We start from the raw sequence: 27227 nt of genomic DNA on the forward strand, positions 1-27227 counted from the left end.
TCCATAATTCTTTATCCTACACATATCGTAACTTTAGCCCCTTTTCTACCGCAGGAGGATGGATTGGCACGTTTCCACCGGAAAACTTTCCCTCGACTGGTTTTATTAGAGACTTTTACGCTGACGTGAAAGCACATATCGTTCTAAAGGTCTTTGCACACCAGACGGGACGAAGGTGCAAATAATTCGGATGAGAAACTATGACGCACCCTCCCATGCACATCAAGTGCGATGCAAAGTAATAAATTATGAGGGGGAAAAATCACATCACGGTCTGTCTGTGACCAGAGCAGGCTTCACACACACACACTCATCTGCTGCAGCGGAGACAAGCAATGTCGGTGAAAACTATTTTGAAGCTTGATTTACACACACCATATCACTGAAGCTGCTTTGCAACCCGCCCGCCACAGGTCTATTAATTGTTTTATAGTTTTTTCACGTTTATTAAAAAGAAACAGGTTTTGGGAAATAGACACAATCAAGCGAGCGGCCGACTTGTTAAATGTTTTGGCTGTATGTCATCAACAACACGATTAAAGAATAACTCTTAACTGCGGTGGAAACGCAAAGGGTAAATAAGTTCCTGGTAATAAAGGTTGGTGGAAAAGGGGCTATACAGTGTAATGTGTGTAGACAGTTAATGCTGTATTTGCTTTACAGGATCTTGAATTAACCTTGACTATGCAAAGCCTGCGTGGCTAAAAGGCATGGTATTGTTTTAGTTTGCTCCAGTTGTTGTTCCAGTTTTAATTTAAATTGGACACATTTCTTAAAAAACTTGATAAATCTTTATGGCATATCAGCTACTTAAAATGTGTATAAAGATGAACAAACATCATTTGCAGTTCATTTTAATTGTTATAACAGTAAAGGCCTGTACATAGAAAATGAAAGGAATGTGTTCTCTCTCCCAGAGCGATTCAAAGCTTCAAGTGGCCGTGGTTAATGCAGAAATGTTGTCATTTCCTATGAGGGCTTCCTAGGAGTTCTACACTTGAGTTTCTTGTGAAGTTTGAGATGTCCTGCCCAGAACTTCTCGTTCTTGCCACTTACTCCGCAAGTTTTCTGTTCTTGCGGAGTATGTACAGGCCTTAACTATGGGAATTTTTGCAACATGTGGCTTTTATTCAAATATTTTTTCCTCAACAAAAATACAAACGTGCATTCATTAGTACATTTTCTTTCAGCAGTGCCTTACTAAACCCTAACAGTTTTTCCAAGGTCAATAAGTTATGTGCAGGTAGCTAATTAGCTTTCGTTAATGGGCAGTTGGAAGGTGAGTGTCGTTACTCATGGGACACTATTCCTCTCTCACTCTTGCTGCTGATGTTTTTCCATGTATGTCTCAATTTAAACTGGTGACATTAAGTCACAACTGATTAACCTTAAGGCTCTGGGCTGGAATCAGAAGCAAGTCCTACAGCTATAGGGGACGGTACGAGGCTAAGCAATCGAAATTGATTGTCTCTGTTTTTTTATTTAGTTTTAACCACCCGCTGCTAAAGGTTAGCCTTACCAATTGTGATTCACTTTCGACAAAATGTCAAATGCTTTGGAGACCTACTTAGAGCCCTACAGCTTTGACACGCATACACTTGACAGAATGATTTTTAATCAGCCAATGGAACCCACCTTGACACTTCTTTCTGGCTCTGTGTGTTCGGAATTGCAATGACTTCAGTAGATGCATGACTTTACAATTCACTTAATTTATTCATTCGGAGAGCCTGCAAATTAGTTTCTGTGACGATTACACCTATTCTGGTTATTGGTATCACACCAAACATGGTTTTAAATGCATGCTTTGGATTTTGTGGTCATATGGATTTAATTGCAAACCAGTGCTTTGTCTTGCAAGAGGCTGTAGCCAGAAGCACACATCTTAGCTAGATCGCTGAGAATTTTGTTTGTAGACCATTATTGTTAGCAAACACACAATACTCATTCCGAGCAAAGCAATGTTTTTATTCTGTGTTACCTTTCACATAAAGATGATTACATACAAATGTGTGTGGTCAGGAATCAGACTAAGTAATGTATACTGTATGTTTGTTGGTTACTTAAATATGGAGACCGCTGATTCTATTGCAGTATTTTTTGTCAGAGCAATAGGAGTTTTACGATAGAAACAGAAATGATCAATATCCCAATTCTGTGTACTCACAATTGACTGGTACTCTTAGTCCTTGGTAGGCTGTTCTAGTTCTGTTCAAAATTCATAATAAAATAGTTTCTGTATTTGTGATCTATTTCTATGTTTATTCTGTTAATGACATTTATTTCAATTTTGTAATACTTGTCAGTCTTGTGTTTCATCAATTTGCACATCATATTATGTTGAAATGTTTTTATTCTCGTTGGCAGTTTTTGGAAAGTTGGATATTATCCAGTGAAAAAGTGACACTTACTTGAATAGAAGTTGATTTTTCAAGCAACCACTCACTGTACACTCCATTAGCTTTGGCTACAGAAGCAATTTACTTCAAACAAACTGCCTGTCTTTGCCCTGTAGGGTTCAGTCTGATCCCTGTATGGTCTGAGGTAAAGCGTCAGCTCCTGTATGAAACAGTGGGACTCTCCTCCACTTTCTCTACCTTGCATAAAGGGAAATTTCCTCTTTTTTTCCAAGTACAGATGACAACAAGGTCGTCATGACTGGATGACACTGAAGTCAAGCTTTATCTGTTTCAAATCCATTCCAGCACTGTATTGAGAAAATACAAACTCTCCCTGCTGTTGGTCTGAATACTTTTTTCTATTATGGCCTCATGTCCACTGTCTCATGGCCTCATAGCTTGTTAGAAAATGGAGCCTTGTCATCATGGTCTGACAGGAGTAGAAGGTGGTGTCTTACCATCCCATCTGTTATCATGCTGTGAGTGTTATATTGTGTTTTTTTTAGCGTAGGTTCCCTTTTAGCCCAGCTTCCTGTCTGTCTTCTTACTTTTAGCTGTATATTGGGAAATGAGATGAAGTCATTCAAGATGGATTCTAAAGAAAAACCTTTGGTCATCACAGTGTGAACCTCGGCCATTAGCCATTCGCTGATCAAAGCCTGACCAAGATGCATTGCCTTTTGGGGCTTGTTGTCACCAGAAGCAATTTAGGGACTAAGTCTGTTGACAAAGCTCACTATCACTTCACCTTTACCACTGGGTCAAGATTAATGTTCTCTTTATTAAAATCAATATGGAATCAACACACTTCTACTGTATGTTTGCTTCCATAACGCCATTATTTTCATTTCAAATCTCTCCTTACTTCTTTTGGTGTGGACTGTATTGCCGTTCCCAAGGCCAACATGTAAACAATGGTCACACAAAACTACAACCTAACAGCAGATATCTTCTGTTTTCTTCTGTCTTCCCCTCAGGTTCTTCGTGTTGTACGTTTGATTAAGATTTCCCCAGCTCTGGAGGACTTTGTCTACAAGATCTTTGGTCCGGGTAAAAAACTTGGCAGCCTGGTGGTGTTCACAGCCAGCCTCCTCATCGTCATGTCAGCCATAAGCCTGCAGATGTTCTGCTTTGTGGAGGAGCTGGACCGTTTCACCACATTCCCCAGGGTAAAGGAACACCTCACGTTCACCCGGTCACTGAGAAAGTAATCTGAAAACAAACCAATGTGTTTTATCAGGTTAGCTTTTGCAATACAGTATATTGTAATAGTCTTTCTGTCTTTTTTTAAATTACCTTTTCCATGTAAATATAAGCATGAGCCAGGAATAGCCCGGACCATGATTGGCGAAGGGTTCCTTCTGAGTTTTTACTGGCTATCAGATATTAGCATATTGTATAGTCTTTATACTACTAACAGGCAGCCATTTGAATTATTTTATATTTATATTTCATTTAGTTTAGATCGCACTGTTACCCTTAATGTAGTGCAGGTGAGCCAGAATTTCTAAGGAGTCTCTGTAGTAAGTCATTTTGAATTGTACTGTTTTCTCCTTTGAATTGAATGATCCGCACACACCCATGTGTAATGTTTACATCATGATTTCTGAGGTAAATGAAATGAAAATGCAAGTACAAGATGGAGCTTGTATATTATAACACACTACATAAGCTTTGGAAATGGGGACGAGCATTTTTAGAGGGACACCAAATAAATGATTGATTTCAGTTAGTTGCACGATGGGTTAGCAAACACGTTCAAGAATGGGTCATCTTTCAACTGTAGGGTATGGGTTTGATCAATGTGTGAGAGAATGGGTGAAAAAGAGCTACGTAAATCCAGACCTTTTACCATTTACAGGTTCCATTTCATTTCTCTCTCATTAGCCACATTTTCCCTCTTCACCCCCCACCCCCCAAACATTTTTTTTAACAGATCTCAGGCACAGCAGGACATGAAGGGTTGCTCATAAGCAGATGCCACTCGTTTACTGTGTTACCCTCCCCTGTCTATTTTTTCCTCCATCTCTCAATTTTCAAAATGTTTTTGCCTAAGATACAAACTCACACACACACACATGCATGCAGACACTCTCACATCACAGTTAATGATGTTTGGCGGTCTCCCCTATGGGCAGACCTGTTGCTAGGTTTATTGTTATCTGCAGTGACTGGGATATGGGAGCAGAGGGGAGGGGCTAGGAGGGTGAGGGCTGCTGTCTGGAGGTGAGATTCTGAGGTGCAAGCACAGGAGTGCCACTTGACTCCAGGGGCCACTGTGCTGCAGCTGGTTCTTCCCTTCACCTTTATTTGACCTTTTTCAAGTAGATGAGATGGAAGTAGTGCAGGGAAAAAAAGGAGAGCTGTCCACTTGCTTCCTTTTTATGATTTATGTTCAAAAAACCTTACAGTTGCAAGCTGAAACAGATAGTGGTGCGCTTGCATCAGCTGTGTGATATTTGCTCTCCTATGGGGATGAAAAACATGTTTCAAACCACAGATATGTCTGTTTCACTGTCTCTTTCTGTATCTTTATCTTTCCTCTGATTTCACTTTTGTATCCAGTTACTCTCACTAGCCTTTGCTGTCTGTCACTTTCTCTTATCGTGTGTTTTTCTCTCTGTAGGCATTCATGTCCATGTTTCAGATCTTAACCCAGGAGGGCTGGATAGATGTCATGGACCAGACTCTGGTAGCTGTAGGTCGTATGTGGGCTCCAGTAGTGGCCATTTACTTCATCCTCTACCATCTGTTTGCTACCTTGGTGAGGAACTCACTAAACTGCTCAGATGGATTGAAGAGTCTGTGTAATATTGGCTGTGTGGTTATGGTTGCTTTTATTGCCCTGTGTACAGTATTTACTACAGTATTTTATTCAAAATCAATCAGTTATTTTGGCTAATGAAAGCAGGCTGGAAGAAAGTAAGTGGCAAAAGAATACATGAATTGTTTTCTTAATGCATTCAATTAGTGGCCCCACCACTTTTGGCGTTCCCTGAAGTGATAAATCTAATTACATTTAATCAGACTTGCAGGCGTAATAAGTGCTGACATTTCAGTGTTTGGCCCTTCAATATGGGGAGCAATCAGACAGCGCAGACACTTTCAGGATGACTCACACCTCAATCCAGACAGACAGGATATCTTCGAGGACAGAACAAGCAAATACAATTACTGGGCAGACTTTGTCCTTTTCAAAAAGTTTTATGCTTACGATTCTTCACGATGGTCACAATGAAACTAAATTATTAGTGTGCTTATACGCAGCTTGTGTTCTTATGTACTTTCTCTTGATGCATTTTAGATTCTTCTGAGTCTTTTTGTGGCCGTTATCTTGGACAATCTGGAGTTGGATGAAGACCTAAAAAAGCTCAAACAGGTAAGAAGCTTCTGTAAATCAGCTGGAGAAATTACATGTTTATGTTCAGTATTTGGGGATATTAACGGTTCATTTATTTGCATATGTTGTAACAGCATTAAGTGAATTAATGTATTGTTGGGAACTTCAGTTTTGAAGGCAGTAATCATGTCTTTTCTCATCATATAGTTTTGGTTTTCTCAGGCATGAGCAGCTAGTGCACAAACTCCTCTTCAATTTTCCAATATTACTATATATTAGATTTGTGTTACATGATGGCCTTTCCTTGAATAAGTGTAATGTGTAATACTGGATTATTTACTGAACAATTTCTGTGAAAAAAGAAAAAAGTGTAGCAGGGTTAAATAATGTGCCCATGTGTGGGTTTGGCTCCAACTGATTTCTTAATTTTCACCTTTTTGGGGCTTTCTCTCGAGGGTTGACTGAGTGGGTAATTAACTTGAAACAAACAAAACCCTGTTGTTTGAAGAAGCTGGCACTTAACACACTCAAATACAAGCAAGGCAGTGTTGCTAGTCACGTGCGCAGCAAGTGGACATTAATAAGGCAACAGAGAGAGAAATGCTTAGCAGTTGGCATTTCCCGAAATCATATATGCAAAACTGTCCCATAAACTGTCCCAGTAATCTGTGAGCTCACAAACATGAACAGGTTTGTGACACCCACATGCTCACATAGACATTGACGCTAGCTGGCAGGTCTCAGCTTGCCTGGACAGGTTATTTTCCACCTACACCTGAGTGATTAGGTGCATTGACTGTAAAATTGCCTATTTTACAAGTGCTTCAATCACGGATACAGGGACTGACTATAAATAGACCATAGATGGTGATCACCCTCCCACACAAGAATGCTTCTGTAAACATGGCAGGAGCCCAGTGACATGTCCAACCTTTCTATAAGGAATCCACACGTGGGCCGTGAAAGATGAGAAACCAATTACTGTGTGTGTGTGATGAATCTTTCTCGCCTGCTGTTTGATGAATGACTTCATTGAGTTGGTAATGTTTGTTATTAATGTGACCATGTGTTCATGGCAAGCTCTTTAAAGGGGTGGGATAAAATGACCATGCAGAGAAAACAGTTTTATGTTTATTTTCAGAATAATACACCTTGGGTATGGCGTAGACATCGATCAGAATTTAGCCAATTTAGAGTTGTCGCACAAAAGTTATGTGTATTTTTCTTTTCCTTGGACATTTTAATGCTTCCTTCTTCACAGTTGGTTGAGCATGCAGATAGTTGCCTTGTTCAAATTATATAAAAATAATAGAACTACAAACTGCGTTAACTATTCAAACAGTGAATTAAGGCAAATTATATTTTAATTTTATTTCAATATACTTTGTAGTGAAATAGCAATGCATTTGTGTTTTGGGGGGAAGTACAGTACAGGAGGAATTATGCAGTTTTTTCTGTAGTTAGTGACATTTAACTGAGCAAATTACAGTTAATTTTACTATTATAATGAACACTGATTTTGCAGCTATTGTGGAGGACATTCTGTTTTTTTCAGGTTGTTGGTAGTAGTACATCTTGCCCTCACACCGTGTCCCCTATTGTGCTCCATGTGTGTCAGAAAATTGGGCAAACACGTCAAGCACCACCATAGAACCCATTGTGTGTTTTGCTCTCATCCATGAAAGACTTCGGGGAAACATACATGCGTTCGTGCGTGATTGCAGATGTGATGAGATGCCTTTATGTGTATCTTTGGTGTGTACGTGTCACACTGAAATGAAAATGCACCTGTGCAGTCAAGCTTAGAGCGATAAGGCCTACCTGCATAAGGAAATTATGCAGGGTGGTATTGAACCATTCTTCCATTTATTTTCTGCATACCGTATGTTGGGTAATGAATGTCAGTGTCATGTCCTGTGTCACACCCATCACACAGTAGTCTGAACTGTTTGATTTTAACATAAGAAATAACCACTATATAATGTCAAACAATAATTTTGTGTATATGTGTGACTGGATAGAATTAATGGCTATCAATTAGCTTATTAGTTAACGAAGAAGCAAAGGTGTTCAAGCTTTCTCTTTTAAAGCCATTTTCTCTGTACAATGTAGACAGGGGTTATTTGGTCAGCAAAAACTTTGACTGACCCATCTTGGGAATTGGGAATTCCACTTAAAGCATAATAGCTCAGCAGCATCCCATTTAAAACAGTCCTGTGAGTCATTATGTATAACGAAATGCACACCTTAGAGGCTCTATAGCCTGTTTGGCTGCTGGTACGCACAGAATCACATTATGACCGGGGCTGAGAATAGATTCGATGCAGTTAACAACGGCTACTGCATCAGACTGCAACATAAACATAAAACTTTCGTATGAGACCGTACTTAAACAGCTTTTACCTTGCATTTCTGCTTAATGAAGTTGGTGGCAATATTTCTCAAAAGCCCACACATTCACTTTAATCTGCTCCATTAATGCCTCAGCGAAGCATTAATGAAGCACATCAGTACGAATCGCAATTCACCAGGCGACACATTTTGGTCGTCATCAAGTCGTCAGTCGAGGAGGTTTACTGTAGATTTCCACTTGCTTTATTTTTTTTTTTTTATTTATTGATGCCATTGCTAGGTGTGTGTGTGAGTGTGTGATGGCATTATCACGAAGGCATTAAAAGTAAAAGTAAAACATGTCATCATTTGTAAACCGTTTGCAACACAAGCCTTTGACTCACATCTATCACCCTCGATAAACCAGTTGTCTCAATTTGGCTTTCCAATGTTGCATGCTGGAGATGCCAGAGACTCAAGCAGGGAGCCTTGTGGGTAATCACACTGTGATCAAGCAGATGAGCTTGAGTTTACTTTACTGTGTTGTCATATCTGGTTGTTTTAGTGTTGTGAGCTGTTGGCAAGTGACACTGTTGTGAATCTTTGCATTGTAATCACAGCATCAGAACCGTCTTTGCAGCACACACACATTTACATGTGAACTCATGCACACACACCATGGATGTATGTTAATAATCAGTGAAGCGAGAGTAAGCAGGGCTGCAGCTGATGAACACCTGCTCTATTCCAACATCCTGATGAGCAAGGAGCACTGGAGTACCAGGCACGACTTAATGGGACACACTCACGCACATGTGTATGCATGCGCCAGTGTGTGTTGCACTCATCAGCGTTGATTAGGGTAATGCATTTATTGTGTGAAATTGGGTTTGCAAGAAATTTTTAATGAAATGACTCGTGGGACAGGAGAAAGTTAGACGGCAGAGGAAAACAGAAGTGAAGGGAGGAAGTTGGAGCTCACAGTGTGTATGTGTGTGCACACGTGCACCTACACACACAGATTTGGGCAGCTATTTTTCTTAGGCGTCTGCATTAATCTCCATTCATTTGGATGGCCTATACCAGACGTCCAAACTACGGCCCGCAGACCAATCACAGCCTTCGGTCAGATTTTGTACGTCAGCCTTGGTTTTATGTGTTATTTATGGAAAATTAGCCCAGAGTCCTGGGTTTGGAACCCAGCTGTGACAGGCAGATGCACCTCCTATAATGTTATCTGACTTCAGATGTGGAACGGAAGGCAGATTTGTTTTCATTTGTTCACTCTTGCATGACTTAGATTTGGTTACATTGCCATTTAAAAATGATAATTGTGAGAATAAATGAGAATAACATTATTATAAAACAGTGCATTTGTATGTAACTTTTACCTTTTGAAAAAGGTCTGAAGGGACTATTGGCCCCGGCTATCTTCACATTATCAAATTGGGCCCTTTGGAAAAAATTTTGGACAACTGTGGCCAAAACAAAGCATAATCCCTAACCATAATCATTACCAGTTAATGCCTAACCCTGACATTAACTTAACTACAATTCAAGTCTTGTCCCTAAACTTAACCAATTTTTCAGAGATTAGGTTCTGCCTCATTGGGACCATGTTGTGGTCTCCATGAGTACAACTGGTCCTGACAAGGTCAGTGTTTATGCCAGCAAAGGTCCTGAACAGGTAACAAATACAAGTACACACAGACACACTCACTCAAATTTAATCTTGAACATTGTATAAATAAAGACTATAATTCTATTATAGGCCTGTGTATGTTATGCAGATGAGACACCTAGAGTATCTTAATGTTAATAATCAAAGGAAAAAAAAACATCAATTGGCATTGGATTTGAAATAGGAGTTTGTTGATGTTGTTGCTGCCTGTTATTGTTCTGCCTTCATTGATGGTGTCACAGGTCAGTGGGTTTTGTGATCGGAGAGACTGATGGCCCATCACCATTCAACAAATCATTCTTGCACACAGAGTAATGTCTGCACCAGGGGGAGGTGCAGGGGAAGGGGAAAATGTTTATCCTGTGCCGGTAGATATCAACGAAATAGAAATAGGTGTTTACCCCTTTAGGCATGAACCATGACGATAATGTGTGTGTGTGGATTGTCACTGGTGATAAATCTCTGTGTGTTTTGCCTAAACACTTATTTTCGCGTTTCCCTGCATGTCTGTGTGAAGTAGAAATGTCTGCAATCAGACAGGTCCTCAGGCCAGGTAGATGAGTCATGAGGACCATATTTGGAAAACTGTTAAATGGGAGGAAGTAGAAGCGAGCAAGAAAAGCTTAAAGCAACCTTTTCTTCATCTCCAGTCTTTTTATGAAATGTAGCACACAAACCAGGGCATATGAATGAAACATTCTGTGTGTGTGTGTAAAGATTTCACACGGTTGCATTTGTCTGAGTGTGTTTCTTCAGCCGTGCTACTGCGCTGGCCATTGTGGATGAAAGTAGTTTTTCTTCTTTTCCGTTTCTCAGTCACTCTTCCCCTACCTGCCCCTCTCCCTGCTACACTTTCATCATCAGTGATGCTGAAACAAGCAAAGCTGTTAGTGTTCCAAAGATGAAGCAGTCTATAGCTGATTATTTTTAAGAAATACAAAATGGGGAGGATATAAAGGCGGCTGGTGGATAGGGAGAACCAACAAAAGGTCACGGCTCAAGTGCAACTGATGATGAGAGTGTAGGCTGTGAAGAGAGTGCAGGTGCAGGAAGGGAAAGACTGAATGAAGATGAAAAAGTGATGCACTACTTCCATCCACAATGGTTATGGCACAAAGAGATTGTCACCTTGTGTGTGCATTGTAGGCAATTGCAGGCAGCATTTTAACCTGTTTCCAAGGTTTTGCTCAACAACAAAAAACACAAAAACAAAATGCTTGAAGTGCAATATGTGATAAATTGATTTTCACTCTCATAAATTGTAACATGTGTTTTTTTTCCCACCAAAATCAATTTTTTTTATATCTTTTATACCACAGCTTCGACTATTTTTTTTTTGGACATGCCATGAAAATGCACTAATCAAAGGTAGAATCATTTTTAAAGGTAGATTTCAAAGATTGCAGAGAGTTTGCACTTAAACAAATGCACATGTTCCCAGATCGATTTAAACTTCACTAGTGATTACCACTGCATATGCTCGTAGATAATAGTTAGTTACTCAGCCTGTCTGACCCCGGTAATTTAGTGATGTGATAATGAAAAAGCAGACTGTTGTGAGGCTTTTCTGAGCCTCTAACCACGCTGACGTGGCCAGCAATTTGTTCAAACATGTATGTGGTTTCCTCTGTGTGAGTCCCCATGCTCTGCGCTCGTCTATTTGAGCAATAGTTGTGGATGTGATGGACGGCTACTTTCTCAGATCCACAATATATTAACAGTTTAACAGACATGTATGGGGGGGACGGACACTGTGGGGACCATGGGCAGGGTGTGATGTTGCACAGAGGTAATCAGATTTCTGCCCCCATGTGTGTGTCAGCCTTGTCAAAGTCAGTGTGGAGAGAAGCATTGCAATGACAGCGTGTGGTCGTCAACTGCGTCATGTCTGTCTTCTTGTTCAACATTTGTCAGTTGAAAAGAGTGCGATCTGGCACAGACAGCGAGAGATCAAACAGGAGGGGAAGGCGGTGCGTGAGAGAGATTCAGTGAGTGATAGAGCTGAAGGAAGACATAAACATGGGAGTGAAGGAGGAGGAAGGAGATGAGAAGGAGAGGAAACGTCATGTTTTCTGTGGGAATAAATGAGGTTTAGGATGAGTAGTCACAGTTCCACAGCTGTGACAGGAATGTGCATTGTCACCCTGGCAACAGAGAAACATTAAGGGCTCTTCCCTCCAAATAACATTGTGTTCTTCTCATTTTTATATTTGCATATTTGTGCATTTTGTCTTTTGGGTTTTCTGTGCTATAGCCACCACAGATTTTAAATAGCAGTCAACACTGAATAAATATTTTGTAAAGGAGAAATTAGTTACATCAATTTTGCTATGGAGTGACTGTATTCTGGATTTCAACCAAGGTTTCCATTATTTATGATTTAAACTAAAAGCTCGTCCTTCCATTTATGTGATGTAATGGACCAAAGACTTTGGGGGATTTAGCGAAGGAGAAGAAAGGCAAGGAAGACAGAGGGAGCAGAAAATAAAAGATTGCATCCCTCGGAGACTCCTAATACAATGTGTTCTTGTCTTCTGAATGTCACCTTCACTTTTTCTGTTGGAAGACAATCTAACAATGCGCCGTTTCTCTGCCATGTTCTAGAACTACCATGAACACGTCCGCTAAAAGATCATATACAGAACAATCAAAAATGTAAGAAGAAATTTTATTCCAGTTGAATCTTTAAAAAAAAATATGTATATATATATTTCCATTTTGGCTGCACAGATTGCTTTTTTCATGCACGTCATAATGACACTCTAACAACCATATCCAACAAAACCACATAATGGAAATAGACACTAATGAATGTTTAGCAGCCTTTAAAGGTGCTCTTTAGTTTCAAGTAAAAATGGTTCAATATGAAATCACATCCTTGAGAATCTACTCACACTATCATGTCAGCCCATAGTTTAACATCATTTAAACGACTTAGCTGTTAGCAACACATTTGTGCTGATGCATTACAGTGTATCAAGCCATTTTAAAAACATAATGCTACAACTTATGAAGTGAAATGTTTGTGGTATTTAGGAATTGTTGATCATATCAGATTTTGAGTTTGTTTTTCTCTCATCAATATCCAATCCAATGAATTTGGTCAATACTGATACTGAATAACATATCCCTGAAAGATCCCTGTATCTGCCTTTGTTGCTAGAGTGTTGTAAAGGCAGCCACATCACAGGGAATTCAGCAAAAGCTGGAAGAGAGAAGAGATTGGTAATGGAACAAAGATTCTTAGCCAGGGATGTTGTATTTACACGATGCGAGGCTGCCAGGTTCCTCATCAACACCAGAATGGTACCCAAAGGCACACAGTTGGACGCTATGTGGTTTTGGATATTGAGCTAATGGTATTAATAGTACTTTGCATTTGTTTTCGGCGTTGGAGGCAGCTATTGGAGGTTTATGGGCTGTGTGGTTTTACAGCAGCTCCTCAGCACGGCTCATTACCCAGCTAATGAGAGCAGAGGGTGACCCTGCTAACTCGCTCTCAGTTCTTTCACCCCTGGGTATTACAGCTGGACTGGCTGAAGGCCAGGGGAAACCAACCAACACTTAATATAATGTGGAATGAGATTTGGGTAGTCTGTAATGTATGGTAGTGACCGTACATTTTGAGATTTGTGTGCCTTTTTAAAGTAAATTCATCTTGGCATTAATCGTAGCTATGAATTTTGAAACCCATTCAAAAACAGAGAGAGAGAGCCATGCAAACTATACCCACTCTAGCACTGCTGTGAAGATGAGTAACAAGCATGCTGAATGGTGGAATATGTAAAAAGTATGGTTGTGTTGTACCGATACTATTGTAGGATATCTTATACAGCTGCTGCTGGTCAATGGCTGATCTCTGAATGGTAAATTGTAGATGACTGTGCTTCCATCCTCACAGGCACAGAGTGTGTGTGGGCAGCAGTTTTGTAGGCGGCTGTTCATCAGTTCCCTATTGTTCCACAGGCTACTCTGTGTTTGTGTGCCTCTGAGGCACTTTCACAGAGCTGATCAGGGAGTTTAGAGGATTGCACTGTGGAGTTTTCACATACCTTAAGGAAGGATCAAGCGCTTGTGATTTTTTGTTCCACTTAAAATACTTGAATAAACATGAAAAAGAGGCCAAAAAATTGGTTATTTACTTTTAGCTGATATGGAGAGTTAGTTGGTGAAAGAGATGTAAGCATAAAGTTGTCTCGGCAACTTGGATATTCTGTATGTTATGTGTTTTGCAGACCTAAGAATACCAATCATAATGTACGGATCTCCTTCATCCATCTTGCAGAACAAGACCTTTTTTTCCATTTTTAACACTTTTTAAAAGGATTTTCACTAAATGCTGTATCAAACTATTGACCCCTCTGTCTGAACTACTACTGTTCTAAAGCTAACGGTGAGTATTAGGTTTTATTCTTCCTCTCTGCCTTGGTCAGTAAAGCTGTGGAAATCCCAGCCGGAAAGCTCCCTTTAGCTCAGCCGAGCCTGAAATTGGCTGGAATGGAGGTGGAAGCAGTTGCGGGTCACCTGAATGAGTCTCAAGGCAAAGCACATTAGTCTCAGCACCACAGCTACACCACCATGGACTTAATCTCACCTGTGGCAAGCGACGCAGTCATTTTTGATTTATCAACCACTGACTGAGACACTGGGAGACAGAGATATTATTCTCTATGCACATACCTGCAGATGTACAGGTGGAATATACTACACATCATCTTTATTTCTCTAGTCAAAACAAATCTTTGCACAGATGTTTTAATGACATCAAGAATAACTGGGGTAATACATAGTTTGTTTATATATGTTACATATATAAAATAAATGCATATATATATATATATATATATGTCTTATATCTTATGCTGTTGGAAAGCCTGTTTATTTCCCTTTTAAATGGTGTCACATTTGTAAATGCAAATGAGTATGTGGGTTGCACCCATGAAAAACTTGCCAAACCCTCTCTGTCAATGCCGAACAGCTTATTCTGCCATTGACTCTTGTTTGGTGTCTTTTGTTGGATTGGATGATTGAAGTCTGAAGCTTATAAGTCATATTGGTAATTTAACAATGTATTCATTCAACAAACAGCAGCAGCCTACGTAGTATGTGGAAGAACCATACACAGCCACAACAGCCTGGCACTTCCTCCCCATGCTGGTCACCAGCTTGGTCACATACCCCTGTGGGATGGCATCCCATTCTAAAACCAGTATTAATCGCATGTCAGCCATTGTGGTTGTGTTGGTCACTCACAGCACACCCAAGCGGATCCCCCTAGTGTCTAGGGGTTGAGGTCAGGACTGCAGGCATCCTTTCTACTCTCAAATTCTGGAGGTAGTCTCTGATAAACCCTGCTCTGTGGGGGCGAGCGTTGTCATCTTGGAGCATAGAGTTTGGTCCCAGACTGTGGAGATATGGGATAGTCACTGGTTGCAGAATTTCATATCGATATCTCTCTGCATTGAGATTGCCTCCAATGATGACAAGCTTTGTTTTTCCAGTGAGGGAGATGCTGCCCCACACCGTCACACTGCCTCCACCCACAAATGCATTTACCTTACATGTGTTGCACCAGTTAAAAGGGAATTAATCAGGCTTTCCAACGGTATAAGATTCATTGCCAAGAAGCATTGTTACAACAAAGGAATATTCGACCAAAAACAAATTTCCTTCCTTTTTGTGCTAAGTTTATATATTTTTTCTGTCGGGGCATGGCAACAGTGTAGGCATAGCAGGCAGTAGCTTGGGACTCCGAGCTTAAAGGGGGCCCCAAGTGCAGCTGAATTGATTAGTCCACAGCAATTTCAATTTCCTCTGTGGCTGCTTCGCTGACACCTCCTGGGAGATAAGTGAAAAGTAAAGCAGGCAGTTACAGTTACTAATGTCCTCAAGAACCTCTGACAGGGGCATTCTGCTGTGTAATGAGTACTTTTAGTCAGACAGCATCCAGATTACTGAATATCCCTCCTAAAGATATACTATAATATGTAACATTTCTACTTAAATCTGTAGAAATCTGTATTTATATTGAAGGACACGGACCATTTAATTGTGGTCGCTTTTTAATGATGTCATCTGCTTTATCAGGACTTTGACTGAATTTAATGAGCGCCAAAACAGGTGCACATGTACAGCGCACACACACACACACTTGACTCCACTCTCCTCCGACTCTCCTGTTTTACACAGCCGTAGCTTAGTGATTACCAGTTACCTTCGTGTCTTGTCTTAACGACAGCAAATGTGCAAATCCATTTGTACACTTCCGTTTATGACAGCTATAACTTCTAAGGCAAACCCCCTGTGAAACATCAGAGTGTTCAGCCAGCGTGTTGGATTTTATTTTGATTTTATTTGTCAATAACATATCGCGATTACTCATTTCCACTTGCTGCAATAATAGCATGGTTGGAACCTCCAGCTAATAACACAAGTTTGCTTTGATTTGGTTTGTTTTGTTTTAACTGCTTAAATTCAATGCACTGTGAAATTATGTTTTAGCCACTTTGGGGCAGCAGATGAAAGCTGTAAATATGACACTGACATGTGAGCTGTCACTTAATAAAAGATGGCAAACACTGTTGCCAAGCACATTTGTATTCACACAGATAGCAGTATTAAGATATGGATTTGAGTTTGCGTTCTCATGGCAATGAAATTCAGTGTTTCCTCTTCTTTCAGCCATTTTTGTCTACCTTATTGTGAGAGAAATTCAGTATTTGGCTGCAAAATGCTTCCTTATGTTCACCAGCTACTGTTGTTTGCTGGTGGGCGGATGTCGTACAATGGGCTTCTCGAGCTCTCTCACTGAAAACAGATGCTGATGAGAGCGAGCAGTAAGACTCAACCAAGTAGTGATAAAACTACACTGACTGCATTTAATTACATGGATGCGTATACACATAATGCACAATACTGTCATGTGTGCACTTTGGTACTGGTGAAGCAATTTGTCTTCTGTTAAACAGTAACACTTACAATTAGTTATCAGGAGTCAATCGGATGGTTCCTGAGCACCATGTGTACTTTATTGATCCTACACATTGACCTGACCAAAGGCCCAGTGACTGATTATGTACAGTTAGTAGTGATCTATAGTGAATTATTGGTGTACAAACTTACCTGGTGAACCTTTTATGGAGCAAACGTGGATTTTGTCAGTAATTAAGGAAACTATATGTTATGGTAGTACAGTGAATACATTTCCTTGCATACAGTAGGTCAGCTATATACAGTATATTCATTGTCATGGACAATGAATATACGAAGAGATGTAGATGTATGAAGAGATGTAGGTTAGGTTAATATGAGTGGGACCTCCCCAATACGGCATCACATTGTAGTGACCTCACGTTTGTTTTTCCAGTGTGAATTTAAATAATTTTCTTTTCTTTTGCTTATCTCCTGACAAGGGGAGTCCACATGTCAATGGAGAAGAACACAATCTCTGAACACAGAAAGCAACCAAGCACAACAGCAGAGAAAGTTTGTCTGTAATAGGATGCCGCTGCAGATAAGGGTGTAGACTAGAGCCTTAGCTAAATTGTACATCTCGCTGAGTTGGCCCAATTGATTAGGACCTTTGGGAACAGTAGGGTCCATATTAATTCTGCACTATATATGTGTGTGCTTGTTTGTGATGTTTTGTTTGTGTGTGTTTTTACTCCAGTATCCAGTGTAGGTATTATTTGAGATGACTGCAGCACTTTCTACAAGTTTCACCCAGAGAACTGCAGCATAAGAAAGAAGCACAATTTTTGTTTTCTGTTCCATGTGGCTGCTCACATAAAGAATGAAAAGCCCACTTTTCCATCTCTTAAGTTTGTGTCATAATTATTTTCGCATACATGTACTTCTGTTGGCTTCTCTCTTGTTTTTATTTCAGTCCCTTGTTTTGCCTCTTCCTATCCTGGGAATCAGAATATAGACAGAAAGCTTCGGCAAGCAAATGCTGGTGCATAATTCCGTCTTCACAGTATGCCACTCACCACTCAACCCACTCAGGGCAAAAAGAAACTCCCACACTTGAGTTAGCTAGAAAAAGAAAGAGGATGGACAGATTTTATGTCCCTCTTTTGTCAGGTTTCTCCTTCCCTGGCTGTTAAAATGAGATGCTGTGGTAGTTGCACAATCACTCTCAATCCGACCAATAGAAACAACATCAGTAGAAATACCAAGGCACGCAAATGCAATGGGGATGTTTTCATAGGTAGACAGACAGCCAAATGTCATCCTGACTGACAGAGAAGCATTCACCAAGCCCAGTCAGTATATTTTACTGACTCTGTCTGCTCTGAATAATAAGATGGCATTCACCACTGCACAGAATGAACTTCACTTCCAGGCCTAATCTGCAATGCATCTGAGGTTATCTCCAGGCACCCAGACAGAGAATACCTGCAAGGGAATTTCAATCAGCCCCTGCACATATGTAATTAAATGGAAATAATTGGTTTCTTTCCTTTGTCATCTTTTTATTCCACCAGCCTGTGCCACAGTGCTTAAGCCTGCACACATGTACATTACTCTAACTGCCACTACCTTCTCATTTGTCCATTAACAACTCCAAAGTAATCTGCCTTTTTCTCTTTTGTTGCTTTCTCCATTCTTTTCTAAAAGTAAGTGGGAATTCATCCTAAATGTGGTTGTCTGTACTCGAAGTGGTGTGTGTGTGTGTGTGTGTAGGTAAGAGTGTTGCTGCCACCATCAGGCAGAACCATAAAGCTGCACTTAGAACACTGTGGTAAAACCTTTGAATTGTATAGTTTTCTCTGGAAATACTGAGCTTAATCTTATCTTTAAGGGTAAATCCATGCAGTTCTCAAAATCCCAAACCTTTCTACAACTGAAACTCAGGTTAACCTTTTCCTTCTATCCTTTAGCATCCAATTTAGTTCCTTCCTCTTCATTCTCATCAACTGGCTGGTTTTACCCCTTTTCCCATTAGCTTCTTTTGATCTCCTGTCCTGAGCATGAACTGTTTCCTCTCTAATCTCTGTTAGCTCAAGCAAAGCGAAGCCAATGCTGACACCAAAGAGAAGCTCCCTTTACGACTCAGGATCTTTGAAAAGTTCCCCAACCGGCCTCAGATGGTGAAGATCTCCAAGCTCCCCTCTGATTTCACTGTGCCCAGAATCAGGTACAGTCACACAGGCAGTCTTATATTTATGAACCTAAATGTCTGCATCTTATTTGATTGCTTAAAATGTTGTATTATCAAAACTGTTCATCAAACAGGCTGACTTGTTAAGAGTCGTATGCACAGACCGTATACACAAATTTATATAGGGAGTAAGACAGAAGAAGCAAGTAGCCCCCAGGGGACGACTCCACCGGTTGCAAAAGGAACTCTGTTTGAATGGTCGTCTAAGGGAAACATAGTCTACTTCTCACTTGATTTATAGCATCTGTAAACATTTTCCTGATGAGTTAATAATCTCAATCACTAAATTCCTCTTCAGAAGAACATGATGTCAATTGTGTAACTATACATTTCCCTATATAGTTTATGGTCTTATTACATTTTTTGCAAAAGTGTTGAACTCTTTTCCGGCATATCAGTTTTACCATTTACATACACTACATTTGTTGACTCGTGTTCTAGTCTTATCACAATGCAGTTCATTCAACCCATGCAAATCTCCTTTTTATGCATCACACATCATTCACACACTTGATGGCACTTGATTGGTTTAGTGTCTTGCCAAGGACACCTTACAACTCGCTCTCCCTCCTGAGCCACGGTTGTCTGTTTAGTTGCTTGTTGGTGCACAGCTGGATTCCTTATACACTCTCAGAGATCCTCCATGTGCAGCCCACCTGCTGCAGCGAGCACAAAGACAGCTGAATTTGCTCTGTTATGGTTTTAAGATATACTGTAGCCTTGTGTTTGTTATTGTATCTCTAAGCACATTGATTTCTTCACTTGGTAACCAAGTGTTAAAATTGATCACATTTGCATGTGTTGGTTGTTGCGTACTCTAGGGAGAGTTTTATGAAGCAGTTCATTGATCGACAGCAGCAGGACACCAGCTGTTTGTTCCGGCGTCTTCCCTCTGCATCATCCTCCTCCTGTGACCACTCCAAACGCTCAGCCATTGAAGACAACAAGTATATCGACCAAAAGGTTCTCGTGCACATGTTCTTTTACTCATTTACTCACTCACCTTTACCCATAAAGACAATATAAAAATAATAACTCCATCTACACAGCTTATAATAGATAGACCATAGCCTTAAGAAACACGGTAGCAATATACACGTATAGTATACTTCAAGTTTACGATTGTCTGTATGGTGTCTAATTGGATGTCCTACATTTAAAAAACTCTCAGCTAATGTACTCTCTCCATGCTCTCTCTCTCTCTCTCTCAGCTTCGCAGGTCAATATTTAGTATCCGAGCTCGCAACCTCCTGGAAAAAGAGACAACTATCAATAAAATCCTGCGGTGAGACTCATGTTCACCTTCCCAGCCTTGTATGAAGAGATGTAGGTTAGGTGTTTTCCAGGTTAAAATGAGTTATGTTCACTTAGCAAAGTTCATATTTATGAATTAATTAATTCATCCATTCATTATCTACCGCTATATCCTCCACAATCCCATCTGTGGTAAACCCTTGACAGGTCGCCAGTCCATCGCAGGACCAACCCATAGAGAAAACTCACACACACTGGGACAGCGTGCAAACTCCACACAGAAAGGCCAGAAGGCCACAGATTTCATAATTATTTTCATTTATATCTCCACAATGAAAAGTATGAAATGCTGGTGAAACGACAGTCATCTTAGATGTCTGAAAAACATTCACTTTTTAATCTGCATGTGTAATTGTCATGATGCACAACTTAAATCTACTTTCCTCTACTGTCAGTTGGGTGTTTCTCTGTTGTTTTGTTATTAATCATTAGATTTTGTATCAGCACCTTCCTTGGAGTCTGCAGCTAGATGTGTTTAGTATGCATTATCCACAGTCATAAAATACATCCCAGTCTTTGTGTGGGTGAAACTAATATTGTGTATGCATATTAGATGTGGTTTTGCTGTAACAGCACTCCGGTGTTGTTAATGCGTCTTTCTTTCTCGCACAAAAACACACACGCAGTCCTACTTCAGACTCATTTACTCTCATGATGTAGTAAATGGATAATTTGCTGTTCAGCATGGCAGTGCTGGCACTAAATCCCGCCACCGTGTCCAAACTGGCTCGCTGCAGTCAGTCCGTCAGTCTGAAAGACAGACAGCATTTCCGTGGTCCTAACACAATCTGCCTGGCCTGTCGTCCTCTGCACATAGACACAATTAGGATTACATCCACATCAGCAAAGGCAAACATGCACACTGACTCTGCTGTATGCCAGACGAGACATTTAAAATAATGCCATATATATACGTAGCTTATGAGTCCAAATTGACAAAAGACAGCATTATGGATCAGGTAACGCTTTGTTTTCCTTGCCAGCTAATGGCCTTACATGCTGATACATTTTAATTATCATATCCATCCATCCATCATCTACCACTTTAGGGAGCTGCGCCAATCTCAACTGACATAGGGCGATAGAACAACCACCCACTCTCATACTCACACCTATGGTCAATTTAGAGTGTCCAATTTACCTAATCCCCATATTGCATGTTTTTGGTTGTTCCGACCAGATTAATGAGCATATCATTATTGGTAGAAAGAAAAGAGAAAACATCAATTTTGTGTTTGTATTTTCCAGGGCTTGTACCAGACAGCGCATGCTAAGTGGATCTTTTGAGGGTCAGCCAGCCAAAGAACGATCCATACTCAGTGTCCAGCATCACATACGGCAAGAACGCAGGTATGTCAGCGTCACACATGTACACAAATGTTTCCCCCTTCTAGTGGACTGTGTTGTACATGTGTAGTAGGATACTAGTTTGGGAAAGCTCTAAAGTATAAAGCCTGTTAAAACTGTCCATAAAAACTCAAATATTTGTCGAAATGTCTTTGCAAGTGACGTCCTTTGAAAAACATTGGATGAGAGTGAAACGAGACATGAACAAGAACTTAACAGTGGCAGAAAGAACCACATGTGGCTTTAAACTGTTGCCCCATTCACCTTACTCACCCAACCTGGACTCAGATCTGTTTCACTTGCGTCATGGCCATTATCAGAGTGATGATGAGGTCATCTTTGCTATTGAAGAGTATCTAGAATGGCTTCAGCGTGAGATTGAAATTGTATTTGATTCCTCAAAGCATTTTCCCACTTCTGTCTTTATTTATCTGCAGATCATTGAGACATGGCTCTACGAGTCAAAGGATCAGCCGAGGGAAGTCGCTGGAGACTCTCACTCAGGATGTGAGCGCGTACATGCACACACCCACACACATATATATTTGCTTTTATGCTTTTATTCAGAAAAGCTGTTTGGAAATCGTTCATTCAACCCTCATCTCACATTTCTTTCAGAAATGTGACCAAACATAAAGCGCTGAAAGAAATTTTGGAAACCGAAGTGCTGAACTAAGCATCATCTCTTCTGTTATACAGCATTCCAGCACTGTCCGCTACAGAAATGCCCAGAGGGAGGACAGCGAGATCAAGATGATCCAAGAAAAGAAAGAACAAGCAGAGATGAAAAGGTGTTCATTCACAAAACTTGACAGAAAAATCTTCACTTTATTGTGATTTATATACGGAAATTTCACATGTATGTGTGGAAAGTGCTCATCCACCTTATCCTGATTTGAAGCCTTTGCTGTTTCATGCACTAACTGATGTTTTTTTCCATATATTTGCTTGTGTGGCTCTTCAGGAAAGTTCAGGAAGAGGAGCTGAGAGAAAACCATCCTTACTTTGATAAGCCTCTCTTCATTGTGGGCCGGGAACATCGCTTCAGGAACTTTTGCAAGATGATTGTTCGAGCCCGCTTCAACGCGTCAGTAGCACATTTAAACAAATATGAAACTTCGGATTCCACGTGTGTGTGAACTTGATTTGGGCACGAGTGGTCATGAAATAAACATTGTGAACTTTAGCCTTTTGTTAGCAATGTGCGACGTGCCACTGTAACAACTGATGTTTACCCATCTGTCTATGATTCATGATGAAACTGTATATTTATTTTGTTTCTTATCTTGAAAGGGATATCGCTGATAGGACATATTCATAAAAAGTGTGGTGTCTGTCAAAATGCTGACAAATTGTGTTATTCTTGTAAATTTACATCTAGATCCAAAACTGACCCCATAACAGGAGCAGTGAAGAACACCAAATACCATCAACTATAGTAAGTGAGATGAATTATTGATTCCTTTACTCATCTGATTGTTCGCCAGCGGTAGAATTCTTCTGTCTCATTACCTGCCTGTTGTGATTGCTTCAGTGAAAATCATGAAATGAAGGGCTGTGAAATAGATTCCCCTCATTATGAAACCCAATAGTAACTCAGCCAAGCACAGATTCTGCTAACCAAAGTGAGAGGCAGTGCTGTGTATCAAAGACTGTCAGTTCTTGTTTTTTGTTTACTGACATCCTGCGGCAGAAATGATTGGACTTCTCTCACATACGCACTGACATGCTTATTCATTCTCACTTTATCTGATATCTCTCCACACATATCTGTGGTCTCATCTCTGTCTCTTGGTGTTAGATATTTCCCACTTTGCAAAATAAGTAGCCCTCCTGACCTGCACAGTGTAAACTGTAAAAAGCTCTTTGTATAACATTGTTCTGTGTGTGTGTGTGTGTGTGTGTGTGTGTGTGTGTGTGTCCTTCTAGTGACCTTCTGGGCTTGGTCACCTATTTGGACTGGGTGATGATTGTAGTAACCATCTGCTCCTGCATCTCCATGATGTTTGAGTCACCCTTCACCAGGGTCATGCACGTCCCCACATTGCAGGTATAAATGGATCACCGCACGCACAGGCGGCCGGATGACATAAAGGCACAGATGCTGTTAAAACCATTATGTCTGTTGCAGATTGGGGAGTACGTGTTTGTCATCTTTATGAGCATCGAGCTCAACCTGAAGATCATGGCCGATGGTCTGTTCTTCACCCCCACGGCTGTCATCAGGGACTTCGGCGGAGTCATGGACATTTTTATCTATCTTGTGAGAAATATCACGAAATCTAAAGGCTATTTTATTTCAATCTTAGAAGAGTTAAATGCAGTATCTGACAGTATCTCTTTCACCTCATTTAAAGATATAATAATTATTATGTTGAGTTATTAACTTGCATTTGCCAAAACATTTCCAACACTATTTAAATCCAAAGTAATTATCTTTAACGATCTCTGCTATAGCTTTCCGAGCAAACCCTCTCTGCAACGCCAGAGTGAGAAAGGAAACATTCAGTACTACTGTTTTTATTTTTTTCACCGCTCATTGCTGATTGCTGTGTGTTCATGCCACAGCGTAAAGCGCCGCCGCACAGGAGAGCCAAACAAGACAAACAATTCCCATAATCCTATGTCGTGTCCCGAAAACATGAAACTAGAGCTTTCTAAATCTTTCTGATTTGTTTAGTTTGCGAGTCTCAGAAATGACATACTGTGCATTTAAAGCGGAAATAGGCATTCTGATCTTAAAATGGAACGTTCAGTTTTTACAGTAAAATGATGACTTCTTTGTTTTCTTCTTTGAAAAATACCTGTATCGTTCGGTGTCTCACAGCGGCTGCACCTTTGTTATAGCAGCTAAATAATAATTGCACCTGGACCTGCTCAGGACACAAATATATCTTATAATAGTCATCAACGATTACATAACTTTATTTGGTGGCGCCATCATCATTTTTTCCAAATTGTATTAGATTTCAGAAAAACCTCTGGGAATATAGAGACTGAAGTAGGAAAGACTAAAGTATTACCACATTTGCTGCTTGTTATCTTTGGATTTCTCTTCTATTAACTATATATTGCTGTCCTGTTGTGTCTCCTGTAGGTGAGTCTGATTTTTCTGTGCTGGCTGCCGACTGACGTCCCTCCAGAGTCTGGGGCTCAGCTGCTGATGATGCTGCGCTGCTTGCGTCCACTCAGGATCTTCAAACTCGTACCACAGATGAGGAAAGTGGTGCGGGAGGTTCTCAAAGGCTTCAAGGAGATTTTTCTGGTTAGTGCAAGTTTCCATTTGAAATATGTTATACAAGCTTGATCTGTCTCGCACACAACTTATTATTGAGTGATACTTATTTAGGTCAACTAGTGAGATAGTGTTAACGACTCTTGTTATATTTACTTAGGCCCAGAAGCAGAAACAAAATGAAATACAGCCGTTTTAAACATAAATGGAAATATGCCCCTCAAATATGCCCCTCAATTATGGGTTTAGTTTTTACCATTTAATGAGAAAACCACTGAAATCTGAGTGAAAATAAGATAAAGCGTTGCACGTATTTCGCTCATTTGGCAGGTTGTTATTTGTTCATGTTTCACTTCACTGTCTGCTCTTGTCATTATTATATTCTAGGCATACTGTAGGTGGCGCCAGGTTATCATTATTGGAGAAGCTAGTTTTTGCAGTGTGGCACAGTAATAACTGCATTAATCAATTAATTCTGCCCTACCTCAGTTGTCACATCTTGTCTCTTTAACACGTTCTAAGGAAGCTTCACATTGGACATGGTGACACAGTGTCAGAATCTGAATGTTTATAAATCAGTGATGCTGCTACTTCACAGCTGCCTTCTTTCTGATTAAACCCATTCATCTTTATATATTCATCACCGATTCATCAGTCCATTATTTGCTTAATTAATCGTGTAATCGAAAAATGTTGATCAGTGTTTGTCAAACCGGGAAACGATGATGTTCTCAAACGTCTTGTTTTGTCCACAAACCTAAAGATTCCGTTTTAATGATTTCTTTGTTATAAGGAGCAGGGAGAACCAGAAAATATTGAAAAAAACTGAGAACTTGTTTTAATTCTTTAAAAACACCCAAACCGAGTAATCGATTATCAAAAAAGCTGACAATTATTTAGTAATTGAATCGTTATTGATTAATTGCGTAATTATTTCAGCCCTTTCACTTTAAAAGTGCACAAATATTTTGCTTTGCTGATAAAATCTCTGAACTCCCAGTGGAGTTTTTCTATGTTTTGGTTTCCGACCAAGGATTTCATTTTAATATCAGTTACTTGCAATAGCTACTAATTCTCACAGGGACCTGGTTGTTTTCTAACTGAGGTCCAACACTCACAGCTGTCTGACATGTTAAGCTTCCTCTTTATTCATGGATTATGTAGAATTGTCTTATGTTGACCTGTCTTTAACTCTTGGTGGATTCTTCTGCAGGTTTCCATTCTGCTCCTCACACTAATGCTGGTGTTCGCAAGCTTTGGAGTTCAACTGTTTGCCGGAAAGCTTGCAAAGTGCAACGACCCCCATATTCTTAAACGGGTACAGCATGACACATAATCTTCTCACTAAAGCACCTCCTCCCACATCATGCTCCCTGCAGGGAGGCACAAGAAGTAGACAGGGTTTCCCCAGTCAAATCAATAATCCAGTGCTTCCTGTTCTACTTTCTTAACTGCAGCTCATATTAGATTCTACTCTTACACATTAATTGTATACCCACAAGGAGTTTGATTCATTTCTATCTATCTCTCTCTCTCTCCATGTACTCTCTCTATGTACATATATATATATATATATATATATATATATATGTATATATGTATGTATGTATATATATATATATATATATATATATACTGTATACATATATACATATACACATACACATATATATGTATATATATATAAATATATATATATATGTGTGTATATATACATATAAATAAATTACATTAAAAAATTATGTATATAAATTAATCAGAACATATTCACTTATAACTTCCCTTCCCCACTGTGTGTGGTTACAGGATGATTGTCATGGCATCTTCAGAATAAATGTCAGTGTTTCCAAAAACCTAAACCTGAAACTGAGGCCTGGGGAGAAGAAACCAGGCTTCTGGGTACCAAGAGTGTGGTATGATGGCTTGTTATTATGTCTGCTTAGATTTAGGGTTGTTGTCATGTAGCCTCATCACTTACGTATCTCTTCTGTCCCTCCTTAGGGCAAACCCTCGTAATTTTAATTTTGACAATGTGGGAAATGCCATGTTGGCACTGTTTGAAGTGCTCTCACTGAAAGGCTGGGTGGAGGTTCGAGATGTTATTATTCACCGTGTTGGACCGGTACTGATCCTTATCTTACCTTTCTAACATTTTCCATGAAAGAGTCTCTGTCTCCTTTATTAAGTGCATGTTGATGGTTACAGATCCATGGCATCTACATCCATGTCTTCGTGTTTCTGGGATGCATGATTGGACTCACTCTATTTGTTGGAGTCGTCATTGCAAACTTCAATGAGAACAAGGTAGGAGGCTCATATGTGCACTCGATTACGCTTCCTAATATTTGTTTTAAGAGTGATTTTTACTGAAACATAAAAGGCAGTAACACATTTACAATGGTGTTGTAGAAGTTACA

The 27227-nt window shown here is 40.0% G+C and overlaps 1 protein-coding gene across 5 annotated transcripts in view; it reads left to right on the forward strand.

Moving 5' to 3' along the window:
• nalcn (sodium leak channel, non-selective) overlaps positions 1 to 27227 on the forward strand; it is a 62669-nt gene that overhangs the window by 27074 nt on the left and 8368 nt on the right. For 4 of the 5 annotated variants that reach the window (XM_044016826.1, XM_044016827.1, XM_044016828.1 and 1 more), the window contains 18 exons: positions 3377 to 3568; positions 5026 to 5163; positions 5704 to 5778; positions 18754 to 18890; positions 19736 to 19877; positions 20126 to 20199; positions 21477 to 21578; positions 22013 to 22082; positions 22275 to 22366; positions 22540 to 22662; positions 22957 to 23013; positions 23505 to 23625; positions 23707 to 23838; positions 24673 to 24840; positions 26024 to 26128; positions 26617 to 26723; positions 26812 to 26932; positions 27016 to 27114. In XM_044016826.1, coding sequence (XP_043872761.1) covers positions 3377 to 3568; positions 5026 to 5163; positions 5704 to 5778; positions 18754 to 18890; positions 19736 to 19877; positions 20126 to 20199; positions 21477 to 21578; positions 22013 to 22082; positions 22275 to 22366; positions 22540 to 22662; positions 22957 to 23013; positions 23505 to 23625; positions 23707 to 23838; positions 24673 to 24840; positions 26024 to 26128; positions 26617 to 26723; positions 26812 to 26932; positions 27016 to 27114 — 2055 coding nt within the window. The remainder of the gene's footprint in view (positions 1 to 3376; positions 3569 to 5025; positions 5164 to 5703; positions 5779 to 18753; positions 18891 to 19735; positions 19878 to 20125; positions 20200 to 21476; positions 21579 to 22012; positions 22083 to 22274; positions 22367 to 22539; positions 22663 to 22956; positions 23014 to 23504; positions 23626 to 23706; positions 23839 to 24672; positions 24841 to 26023; positions 26129 to 26616; positions 26724 to 26811; positions 26933 to 27015; positions 27115 to 27227) is intronic. The other variant, XM_044016834.1, reaches the window with a different exon arrangement.

Source organism: Solea senegalensis, linkage group LG2 (assembly GCF_019176455.1).
Source record: "Solea senegalensis isolate Sse05_10M linkage group LG2, IFAPA_SoseM_1, whole genome shotgun sequence".
Lineage (NCBI taxonomy): Eukaryota > Metazoa > Chordata > Actinopteri > Pleuronectiformes > Soleidae > Solea > Solea senegalensis.